A 12670-nucleotide genomic window follows, 5' to 3' on the forward strand; every position below is an offset into this window, starting at 1 on the left:
CATATAAATGAGCCTTTTCAATCATTCTAGCTCATTAACTACATTAATCATTGATAAAAACAATAAGATACAATTTAAATTGATGATATATTACGATTTGCTTCAAACAAAAGGCATTTTGATCAGTTTTCTTTGCCCGACATGCTCAGAACATTTCCTTAATTTCCAGAAATATCCTCATATACCACCATAAGCCTGACGTCGATTTTTCGGTTGTCCGCTACGAGCTTCGGTTGTGTCTGCTTAGTGCTCATGTTCAGCTTTGGGCTTTGTTCGCTCGCCTCATTTGACAACTTCCGCAGCAAAAGACGTTGCCGGATATTGTAGCCGCTGCAGAAGAGACGCTACGGATTTGTAAACCGCTGCGTCTGTCATTATTTTGTCTGGGAAACATCAAAACTCCCACAAGATGTTCAGCCTTAAGTCTTTTTCTTGACATTTAGACTCTACGACAATATTTTGCCGCTGCGTATGTGGCAACGGCGAAATGGGCTTTTCAATTTAAAATCCACGCTACCCTTGTGGAAGACTTGGAAATATCTGCCACAGAGGGAGTATAAATTTCAAATGGAAAGAGCACATTAGCAGTTCCATTTGAATTTCATACACCCTTTGAGAAAATATTCAATCTGAATCTACCCATGAGGGCGAGTGAGTTTACAAGGGAGCTGCTAATGTGTTAATTCCATTTGAAATTCATACTCCCCCCCCCCCCTGGGAGATATTTCCTAAATCTTCCAGAGGGAGAGTGTAGATTTAAATGGAATACAAGGCACACAAAATGTTGAATTTTATATTGCAGTTAAAAATTATTATACACTGTAATTACAATCATTTTTAATACTATGCATGGTTTGCAATTGCATTGATGTTGCTCGCTGAGCCTCGTTTGATTATAATTATAAACAATATGCTGGTGCATTTTTGCAGCAACAAACACCCTCTTCAATCTGCTTTAAAACGTTGTAATGAATTTTCCCAGCAAATATAAAATGTTTAACAGAAAACGTTTTATTGTCGGGTTATATGAAGGGTATAACGTTTAAATAACGTTGCAAAAACATTTTTGAAAACTTGATGCGAAATATTGTAACATGTTATTTAAGAGCTGACAAAATATTTTGCAAAAAATACCTTTACAACAACATTTTGTAGTGTTTTTATAAAACGTTTTACCAGACCTTTAAATGTTATTAAAACGTTTTGAATCAAACCAAACGCGTTTATAACACGTTTGTAACGTTTTGATAACATTTTTGTGTTTGCTATATTAACATGGTTAAACATCGAGCTATAAGCCTATTTAGTGTCATCCCCGGGTGTCATCCCAGAGTGTCATCCTGGGGTGTCATCCTGGTGTCATCCTGGTGTCATCCCGGTGTCATCCCGGGTGTCATCTCGGGTGTCATCCCAGAGTCTACTTTTTACCATAAACCTGCTCTACCGTCGGTTGCAAACCCTTCGCTTTGTTGATCTCTACCACGTCCAAAAGAATACGATTTGACAGAAAATATGGGAAAGTTGTTCCTAAAGACACTAAAAATCCCCCACCTCTACCAGCTACATAGTGTACTTGAGGCTTTGTAGAGAGGAGGGCGTGAGTTATTGCGTTAGTTACCGGGGAGAAATCAGTGGGAAGATCTTCCGAAACGTGTCGCTTTTTGGGGTAGTAAAATCGTTGGACAACGGTATCGAAATAGTCCTTGTTGTAAAAAAGTTTCTGTTCTTCCGTAAGATTGTCGTTGATTTCTTGAAAGTAGGCCTTTTGTCGTCCTGAGTTGGCCACTAGATCTGTGTAGGGTAAAATATAAATGATATAAGCTAAAGTTAAACAATATAAAAGCTGGGTGTGGTATATTCACTAGGATCCACAACATGCTCATCTACCAAGGGCACAGTTCTTTAACCACAATATATTTGTACATTTATTGAATGACTGTTGAAAATTTAGGTACAAAAACTCATACTCTGCAACTTTGAGGTCATATTTTGCACTATGATTGTTTAATTGAGGTTATTGAACTATGTCATTGGGATGAGGCTATTGTGGTCCATAGTGATTCTTGTGACACAACATTTATTAGATTTTTTTTTCGATCGATGTTGCGGCACGAGGTAGATGTGCAACTATTTTATTCGGCAAGATCAAAAGTCCTCTTTCTGATCCTGAAAGTGGGATCTATATGAATATTTCGCCAAAAAGGAACACATTTTTTATACTCCTTAATTTAACACATTTTCTAATATTAAATGTTTGTATATTTTGGCTCATGCTCTCTAAATTCCTAAGATTTAAAAATAAGTCTAAGAGACTAAAGCAGTATTCAGACTTTTTATTGTACGTACAATATTGTATGCAACATATCTACGTTGTTTAATCTATTGCCATTCTATTTCCAGTAATGTTTAAGTTCTAACGAATGTTTGATGACGTAAAATCGATAATATATTTCTACTAGATATTACATGTAACATATTATCGATTTTTTTTTTTTATACATTCGTTAGAACTTAAACATTACTGGAAATAGAATGGCAATAGATTAAATAACGTAGATATGTTGCATACAATATTGTACGTACAATACACGGAGTCTGAAGCTAGCTTTATAGAGGTTATCCACTTCACTCATGTGTGACTTCTAACAAAAGGCGCTGATTCCCGTATAGTATTCCTTATTCACAACAATTCAATGCATGACCTCGGAGTTACCTGCATGACTTTGGCGGGCTATTTTGAAACAGTCATGGTTGCACATGCAGGTACTTCTTTTGAAAGTCCTAAACAAGGTATAGCAGTCGCTGATAGAATATGCAGCTTATAGAACACGGATAACCTCGATTAAAATGACAAAACTTTTGAAAGACTTAAAATTCAAATCTTTATTAGAGTATAATTCAAATCCATTAGATTTGAATTTTAAGTCTTTTCAAAGTTTTGTTATTTTAATAAGTCCCTGGAATTTAGAGAGTGGTTGACAAGATTACACCAATTTCCTGAAAAAATTTCCTGAACATTGGAAAAAAAACCCCAAAAAGGGCCAAGACTTACACCAGAAAGACATTTTGGGCTATTTCAGAAAATAGATGCACACACCCTATAGAGATTTCTGTACTTTTGTACAGTCGTGATTGTTGGAAATCCAGACTTTTAAAGTGTCCAAAAGTGTCCAAAGAGCTCATTTTGAACATTTCCGTGATTTTTCATTAATTTAATTGCATTTCCAAGCTTTTTCAAATAACATTGGCAACTGGAATTCCATTCGTTTTCAGAAACCAGACTTGGAAATCGATATTTCTTTTATTGAAAAGGTACTCCTCTATTATTGGGTGTGCACTTATTTTCTGGAATAGCCCAACACTGTTAGAATAAAAGGTTTCTTGATTAAAAAACTTTTTTCTGTTCTACTTGGAACCCTTTGAGGTTTTTTTTTGTTAATGGTTCCTTAAGGTTCTTCAAGATTCATTTGCTTGGCTATGGTTTTTTTTGTTGAACCTGGCTCAGGGTGCTGTATCATCCCCAAAACGGTTCTAAGTTGCACCTTTTTTCTAATAGTGAATAGAACTAACTTACTGGTAGCAAATCCAGAAGGTTCTATGATAGATACATTCATTCCCCATTTCATGAGCTCCAGTCGTAGACATTCTGAATACATGACCACACCTGCTTTAGACGCACAGTACGCACCGTACAGAGGCATGAAGGAACGTCCTGCAAAATGGGAAGGCGAAAGAACGGCATGCAAATAAATGAATAAGTGAGTCAAGAATTTTGTATGATTTAGTTAATACGAGGTAAGTTCTTACATCTCCTATACAATATGTTATGATCTAATTTTTATTAAACATGTTTAATATGAAATTAAACAATAAGATATTATATACAGAGATGAAAGTCCAAAGAGGACTACCCTCTCATTTTTCTGGATGCCCAAGGTGTAAGTGTCATTATTAAAGTTTGTCGTCTAAAAGATCCAAGGATTTGATAGATAGGTCAGTCTTATACGGTACATTTTCCGTTGCGACAGACGCCAGCCCGGGGGGTCTTCGAAAAATTTTTACGGGGATGTGCCATGTAGACTTTCGGATGCTAACTTTCTCTATACCTACTTTTTGTTGATTTTGCCACCCATCAGTATACCAATTTTCCACAAAAAACACCCAAAAAGCACCCAAATTTGCCCTAATTGGGTGCTTTTAGGGGTACTTTTTGCCCAAATGCGCCAAATTGGGCGCATTGGACTCCACTGAAAACCCACCCATTGATATACCAAAATTGCTGAAAAGGTAACCCAAAACTGTGGCACATCCCCGTATACCTTCAACCAAGGAGAACCCCCTCCGGGGACGCCAGCGGCAAACTCTCTGCCAGCATCTTTGGCAGCGGCAAACATTTTTCACAACGTCTTCCATTGCAGAAAACGTCCAGGAGGAGAACATAACCTAATCGTTTAGGTGGAAAATCGCGCGCAGTCGAGAACCGAAGCTCTCGGCGGAGAACCGAAATCGCTGCGGACAACCGCGGAAAACGCAATAGTCGAGGATAGAGACCATTGAAGACCTAATTAACGGCAAAGCGCCCGTAAAAATGACGAACTATAATATTACTGGCCTATTGGCTTTAACATCTCAGAAGCCCAGCTATGTCTGATCTTACAGATTCAGATACTTACCGTGTGTACTGGCGATGTTAACAATACGTCCCTTACTACGTCGAAGGGTAGGCAGGAAGGCTTGGATCATCCGGACCTGGCCCAGACAATTGATGTCAAAGAGACGTTGCCATTCCTTCATTGGTGTCACTTCGACGTCACAGAAGGACATGATACCGGCGTTGTTTACAAGACCCCAAAGATCTGGAAAAACAAGTTGTTGAAAAGCATTGGAATATTCAGCTGGAGGAAAAGGAAGATGAAGAGGAGGAGGGAAGAGAAGGAGGGAGGACGAGGGGAGGAGAAGGAGGAGAAGGGGAGAAGAAGGAAAAGAGGAGAAGGAGAAGGAGGACGACGAGAAGGCCCGGGAGGAGGAGGAGAAGAAGGAGGAGGCGGATGAAGAGAAGAAGGAGAAGGGAAAGGAGGTTAAGAAAGAGGAGGAGGAGGAACAGAAGGAGGAGGAAATAACAATGATAGCATACGATGAATGATCTATTTGAAAAGAAAACGCGAACATTGGAGTGATGTTTGCGATAATCTGCATGAACACACGATGTCAACGTGGTCAGCAGGCCACAGGTAAACACACGAAAATCGGACCTTTTTATATATCGCCAATTTCCCAAAAAGTAGAGGTAAATGTTGAGTCGTTATGCAGAATCCACGCCTATAAATTAAGATGATATCAATTATCAAATGTATAATTCAAAACAAGAGCTAACTCGATCAGTGGGAAGCTTTCTTTTGGTCTGTCCCTAACGCTTACCTTCACCATCTTTCTGACCACTGCCTCTGCATTCATCACATAATCTTCCTTGGCTAACGCTTACCTTCACCATTGAGTGTCTTTCTGACCTCTGCTTCTGCATTCTTCACTTGATCTTCCTTGACTAACGCTCACCTTCACCATTGAGTGTCTTTCTGTCCTCTGCCTCCGCATTCTTCACTTGATCTTCCTTGACTAACGCTTACCTTCACCATTGAGTGTATTTCTGACCTCTGCTTCTGCATTCTTCACTTGATCTTCCTTGACTAACGCTTACCTTCACCATTGAGTGTCTTTCTGTCCTCTGCCTCCGCATTCTTCACTTGATCTTCCTTGACTAACGCTTACCTTCACCATTGAGTGTCTTTCTGACCTCTGCTTCTGCATTCTTCACTTGATCTTCCTTGACTAACGCTTACCTTCACCATTGAGTCTTTCTGACATCTGCTTCTGCAATCCTCACTTGATCTTCCTTGACTAACGCATACCTTCACCATTGAGTCTCTTTCTGACCTCTGCTTTTGCATTCTTCACTCGCTCTTCCTCGACTAACGCTTACCTTTACCATTGAGTTTCTTTCTGACCTCTGCCTCTGCATTCATCACATAATCTTCCTTAGCTAACGCTTACCTTCACCATTGAGTGTCTTTCTGACCTCTGCTTCTGCATTCTTCACTTGATCTTCCTTGACTAACGCTAACCTTCACCATTGAGTCTCTTTCTGACCTCTGCTTCTGCATTCCTCACTTGATCTTCCTTGACTAACGCTTACCTTCACCATTGAGTCTCTTTCTGACCTCTGCTTCTGCATTCTTCACTTGATCATCCTTGGTGATATCCAGCTGGATAACCTCTAGCCTGTCAGAGCAACTTTCCTTCATCTCTTGTGCACCAGGACCATCAGCAAATAAACATCCGGCAAATACGCGCATGCCTTGTTTGTCGAGTTGTTTAGCAAGGGCATTACCGAATCCACTGTCACAACCTATGGGTAACGCAATCATAAGAAACAGTTATTACCTGAGACCATAATACCTAAATTATGGTGTTATGGTCTCAGGTATTACAGTTGAAATCCATACATAGTGTTCCTTAATAACACACAATAGAATGCGTTAGGGCTGCAGTTGGCCTTTGTGTTCACCCGTAGTGCTACAAGTAGGCCTACCCAGCCCATGCGCGTATTTTTTTTTGGGGGGGCTTTGGGGCGCCAGCCCCGGGGTAAAAAAGCAGGGGGCGGCCAAAATGAAGGGGCGGCAGAAGAAGAAGGGGCGGCAAAAACAGGGGCGGCAAAAACGAAGGGGCGGGCAAAAAGAATTAGTAAATAAAAAGGGCGGAAAAATTTGATAAAGCATAAAAATATTTGAAAAAATGGTACTAGTACATCAAAATGTGCTGCTTTCAGGGCGCTTCCGCCTGAAACCCACGGTACGCCGCGCCACTGCAGCCGGGAATTTCAGTTCAACAAACTTGTACAGTCAGCTTACCTGTGATAAACACAGCCTTTCCATGAGCCTTCAACATCCGCCCTCTAGACACCACAGTCAGTGCAACTCCTGCTGTTCCTAGAGAAGCCAGCAAGATTGAGCTGGACTTGGTATCCATTGCGGACCATTGTGCTACCACCGCTCCTATACCAACAGCCGCAGCTGTTTTCACGAGTCCGCTAAACATTTCGCTGAAAAAATTGACGCATTGGAGAAACCAGTTTGTGCGATGCTCGCTCTTTGAAGTGCTATTGGTATGTGCAGGTTCCATGGGTTCAAGTTTTGATTTCAAAGTCCAACGCAACGGTGTAGAAGAGTCCGAGGTCGATGGTACAAAGCAATCTCAGTGGTTCAAGTTTAAAGGTCGATTGAAGTTCTGTTGCGAATAATGCAAACCAAAATAGTTCAGTTTTATATGCATAGAGTTACGTGCTAAATATTCCGGTACATGTACTTGTTCTGCTTTAGTTGCTTCATATAAAGATTATCGATTACAGATTGACCCATGGACTTTGTTTTCAAGCCATGATAGCTTAAAATCTTTATACAACAACATCATATTTACCTGAATTGTTTGCCACTGTCTGATTGTTTGCAGATATCATAATACTGCGCGTTGCTGCTCAAATTGCAGGTTGTATTTAATATTATTATTTGAGTTACCACGCATAGGCCTACTTGTATACCAAGGCACTACAATATACCGGCCTTTCAGTTTATAGTAAAAATACAATGAAACCTAGGAAACGTACCATGTAACTGAAAGTTTGTTGAACTTGAACTTTGTTAGGCATGTCAAGCGTGATTTAAAGGGCGAAAGGACTTAGCTACTTTCAATGCAGAATATTTTGCTTTATCAATTTCTTCACCAATTGATCAAGATCGGAATAGGCCTGATCATATTATAGACTCCGGAAGATTTTTAATATGGGGGAGGGGCCCAAAGTTTTTCGTCCGCTCCAAGGTGCGAAACGCTAAAGGGGTGGGTGCGGGAGGGGGCTTCCCTATCTTTTGAAATGCATACATTTTTACATGAATTGTACCTAACATTTTGAAAATTATGAATTTTACCTTAAAATTATGAATTTTACCTTAAAATTATGAATTTTACCTTAATATTATGAATTTTACCTTAAAATTATGAATTTTACCTTAAAATTATGAATTTTACCTTAAAATTATGAATTTTACCTTAAAATTATGAATTTTACCTTAAAATTATGAATTTTACCTTAAAATTATGAATTTTACCTTAAAATTATGAATTTTACCTTAAAATTATGAATTTTACCTTAAAATTATGAATTTTACCTTAAAATTATGAATTTTACCTTAAAATTATGAATTTTACCTTAAAATTATGAATTTTACCTTAAAATTATGAATTTTACCTTAAAATTATGAATTTTACCTTAAAATTATGAATTTTACCTCAGATTATTGGGGGGCTCTAGGGTACTTGGGCCCCCTCACCAAAATTATTGAGGGGACCGGCCCCCCAGCCCCCCACCCCGGTTCCGGAGCCACTGCATTACATTGCATATAGGCCTTACTTATTTTCATGTTATTAATTTAATAACCATGCTAAATAATTATATAGTGTTTTTGATACGACAGCCTCGATTACTTTATGAGAGAAAAATACATTAAAAAAAATAGCCTACATAATAACTTAAATTGTTTTTCAAAAAAACTTTGCTTCTCAAATCTAGAAACTAGATTTTTCGAATCGAGAAATCAGGGTTTTCCCTTTATTTGTGCAAAATACGTGCCATAGATGTTTTATGTTTAATAGTCAATTGAAAGGCATAATAATACTTTTATGCCGGATCCAAAACAATGTGATTTAGAAAATCACTGACTGTCCCTTTAATGACCCAGCAGCGTCAGCGGAGTTCCCATTAAGGGCGCAGACCACCAAATAGTGTCTCCACTAAAAAGCACATTTTACGCTATGTTTGCACTACGTGACAATATTTTTCACATTTTTACATAATCCTTGTAGGCCTATAAGGACTGCAATTTTAATTTAAACTTCAATTTTGGATATCTTTATAGATTCAGTTTTATTGACAAATTTTCAAAAGCTATACACTGAAACTATAATGGACTATTCCAGAAAATAGATGCACACCCCTTATCCATGACAGAGGAGTTAGGATTTCCGGACATTTTGTCGAGTCGTTATTGTTGGAAATAAACCTTTAGAGTGCCCAAAGGCGAAAATATCCAGCAGAAAAATAGTTCAAAATCGGAAATCCTCAATTTGAGAGCTCATTTCGAACCATTCCGAGATTTTTTTAATACATTTTATTACATGTTCATGTTTTAAACCTGTTTTTTCTTTTTACAACATATTTGTATGTCCTACATTTAAAATAGCAGAAATTATGTAATAATAATAATAATAATGGAGGGTTCTTAGGGTTCTTGTTGCGTTACGTTACTTTTTAATGACACCCTGTATAATTTTGTTTGGCATTTTAAACATTTTTACTGTAATCTGCAACATTCATTGTGGAGTATATTTGGGTATTCATTTGTTAATACTTGGCCAAATAATGTGTACATAAACAGTTATCTAAATATTTTATATAAATTTTGTACAGGTATTTGGCACACCCTGTATATTTTAACTTTAGGTAAAACTTAAACAAACTGTATATTTTGTGAAAGCTTTGTCAGTATACTATTCAAATATATCACAATTATTGCTAAAATCATTTCAGTGAAAAATAATTAGGTAAATTACATGGACAAGTTTTCAAGCACTTTATTTTGTTTCACCCTGTATATATTTTGGGCAACCCTGTATATCAACTTGAAACTCAAAAAGTTATTATCCCTATATTATAAGCTATCCGAAAATATATACTTTTTTTGTCAGATTTATGGAAAAAATGTTACAGCAGTTTATGCCACACCACCTCTGATTTTCAACAATTTGTGAAATGTAACACAAAGGTACCCCAGTTTATGACACAGGACCATATACAAGGAATCCAGCCAGCACGAGATAGATTTCTGTCAAAATGAGCAGTTTTTGAGAAAATCACCAAATTTGATTTTCCAAATCGATGAAAACAGCATTTTTATGTTCTAAAGACACAAAATTAGAAAAAGTTTTCTCAATTTTTTTAAAATCAGGACAGTATACTGTTTTCATCCCCAATTTTAGTCCAAATTGGAGCATATCAAATTTTGATCCTTTTTGACCCATTTTTTAAAGAAGACAAAATTCTAATATTTTAAACAAAAAAATGTTTCTAGTTTTGTTATCAACGATTTGGAAGTTTATGGAAAGTTTTATGGTGAACGAACAAAAATTGGCATGGAAAATCAAATTTGGCGCTTTTCTCAAAAACAACAAAATGCACGTACCATCATTGCTTTCAAAGATACAATACAAAACAATGTCTTAAATTTCCCACTTTTATAGTGATCCTACATGCCCCCTTAAAACATTTTTGTGGTTGCTGGGTACATTATAATTAGGCCTATATTAAACAGAATATATAATTTTTCAACTCGCATAGAACAAGTTTGAACAAAAACATGTAACAAAACCTTCATGAGGATGTGTTAAAGAGAGTTGACTAAAATAGGGTTGACGAAAGTTTCTTGGTAAACGTGCGCATATACGTGCATCATCAGTGGCGTATATGCCGGGGGAGGGGGGGCAATTGACCCCTGGCAAAAATGGCCTATTTGGGCCCGCCCTCTAGTGCAAGGAAAAAAAAGAGGAAAACTGGGGGTGAAAGAGGAAAAAAGAGAGGAGAGAGGGAGAGGAGGGGCAAAGAGATGGGGAATCCATACGATATGCAATACCATACGATTATTATCAAAAGCCTGGCAAAATTGTCTATTTGGGCCCCGCCCCCCCCCCCCAAGTGCATGGAAATTTGGTGGATTTGGGCCCCCACCCCATGCAGGCCCCCCTATAAAAAAAATCCCAGCTACGCCGTTGTGTATCATCATGATCATTGTCACTAACTTGACTAACATGGCTCATTTGAAATATAAAAAAAAACATGTTGTGTTCTCATCTGATACCAAATTTGCTGTTGTAGCACTTTTCAAAGTTCAGGATGCTTTTCATGTTTGGGCCGTGTCCCTTTAAATATTTAACGATACTCTCAAAACAACTGATGCGCAGTCAGCAGTTATTAACCTCTAAACATCAATGCTGTCTATTGCATGGGAGCATTAAGGGTGACTTACAAATAAATGCTATCTACAGCTGATGGAAGTATCGATGACCTAGTAGCAATGTTATCTACTGCTGATGACTTACGAGCAATGCTATTATACTACTGATAGTGGCATTTGTGACTTACTGGCAATGCTATCTACTGCTAGGGCGCATTGATGACTTACTAGCAATAGTAATACTATCTACTAATGATGACTTACTGGCAATGCTATCTACTGCTGATGGGTGCATTGATGACTTACTGGCAATGCTATATACTGCTGACGGGTGCATTGATGACTTCAATAGTAATACAATATACTAATGATGACTTACTGGCAACGCTATCTGCTACTGACGGTGTCATTGGTGACCAACGCTATCTACCATTGATGACTTACTGGCAATGCTATCTGCTACTGACGGTGTCATTGGTGACCAACGCTATCTACCATTGATGACTTACTGGCAATGCTATATGCTACTGATGGTGGCATTGATGACCAACGCTATCTACCATTGATGACTTAGGCCTACTGGCAACGCTATCTACTACTGATGGTGACAATGATAACTTACTGGCAATGTTATCTACTGCTGATGGGTGCATTGATAACGTACTAGCAATAGTAATGCTATCCACTAATGATGACTTACTGGAAATGCTATCTGCTACTGACGGTGGCATTGATGACTTACTAGCAATGCTATCTGCTACTGATGGTGGCATTGCTGACCAACGCTATCTACCATTGATGACTTACTGGCAACGCTATCTACTACTGATTGTGACAATGATAACTTACTGCCAATGTTATCTACTGCTGACGGGTGCATTGATGACTTACTAGCAATAGTAATACTATCTACTAATGATGATTTACTGGAAATGCTATCTGCTACTGACGGTGGCATTGATGACTTACTGGCAATGTTATCTACTGCTAATGGGTGCATTGATGACCTACTAGCAATAGTAATGCTATATACTGATGATGACTTACTGGCAACGCTATCTGCTACTGATTGTGGCATTGATGACTTACTAGCAATGCTATATACTGCTAATGGGTGCATTGATGACTTACTAGCAATACTATCTAATAATGATGATTTACTGGCAATGCTATCTACTACTGATGGCGGCATTGATAACTTACTAGCAATGCTATGCCGAGAGAAGTGAGGTACCCAGCAGTCTTTCTCCCTATGGGTATAATATAGTACACGGTCTGTATAGCATAATGCTATCTACTTCTGATGGAAACACTGCCAATGGACACATTTTCGCAAAATTCAAAAAAGGGGGAAGGGCTGATGTATGATGAGGGCCAAGATCGTATACCATCCTCTTGTAAAGTCAGTGGCGTTATATGCAGTTACAGTTACCATGGTTACTGTGACTAAGGCCCTAAAAACCCGCCTAAAAAAACATGTTTGTTTCCTGTATAGCAGGTCTAAAAAGTCAAATGCGAAATGCGTTATTTTATTGTTTTTAATCCATGTCCTCAAATGAAAAACAAATACCCTTTTTACTGCAAATTGGAATGGGAATTTACAGTAGGTCTCTCCG

General features: G+C 38.2%; 1 protein-coding gene across 1 annotated transcript; it reads right to left on the reverse strand.

Moving 5' to 3' along the window:
- Positions 1-1380: 1380 nt before the first annotated feature.
- On the reverse strand, positions 1381-7306 carry LOC140168370 (retinol dehydrogenase 7-like). Its single transcript, XM_072191745.1, has 5 exons — positions 6906-7306; positions 6191-6403; positions 4674-4856; positions 3575-3712; positions 1381-1791 (listed from the first exon to the last, which is right to left on the reverse strand). Exons 1-5 carry the CDS (start codon positions 7174-7176, stop codon positions 1418-1420), a joined length of 1179 nt encoding a protein of 392 aa, XP_072047846.1. The 5' UTR covers positions 7177-7306; the 3' UTR covers positions 1381-1417.
- Between the last annotated feature and the right edge of the window lie 5364 nt (positions 7307-12670).

Source organism: Amphiura filiformis, chromosome 13 (genome assembly GCF_039555335.1).
Source record: "Amphiura filiformis chromosome 13, Afil_fr2py, whole genome shotgun sequence".
Classification (NCBI taxonomy): domain Eukaryota; kingdom Metazoa; phylum Echinodermata; class Ophiuroidea; order Amphilepidida; family Amphiuridae; genus Amphiura; species Amphiura filiformis.

What these genes read in the sequence shown, in the direction of transcription:
- LOC140168370 (XM_072191745.1), bottom strand. Translation starts at nt 7,176, where the DNA reads ATGGAACCTGCACATACCAATAGCACTTCAAAGAGCGAGCATCGCACA. An exon ending in AAAGGCTGTGTTTATCACAG is followed by an intron (nt 6,404 to 6,905) that starts GTAAGCTGACTG and finishes CGTTACCCATAG; the next exon opens with GTTGTGACAGTGGATTCGGT. An exon ending in TAACATCGCCAGTACACACG is followed by an intron (nt 3,713 to 4,673) that starts GTAAGTATCTGA and finishes CCCATTTTGCAG; the next exon opens with GACGTTCCTTCATGCCTCTG.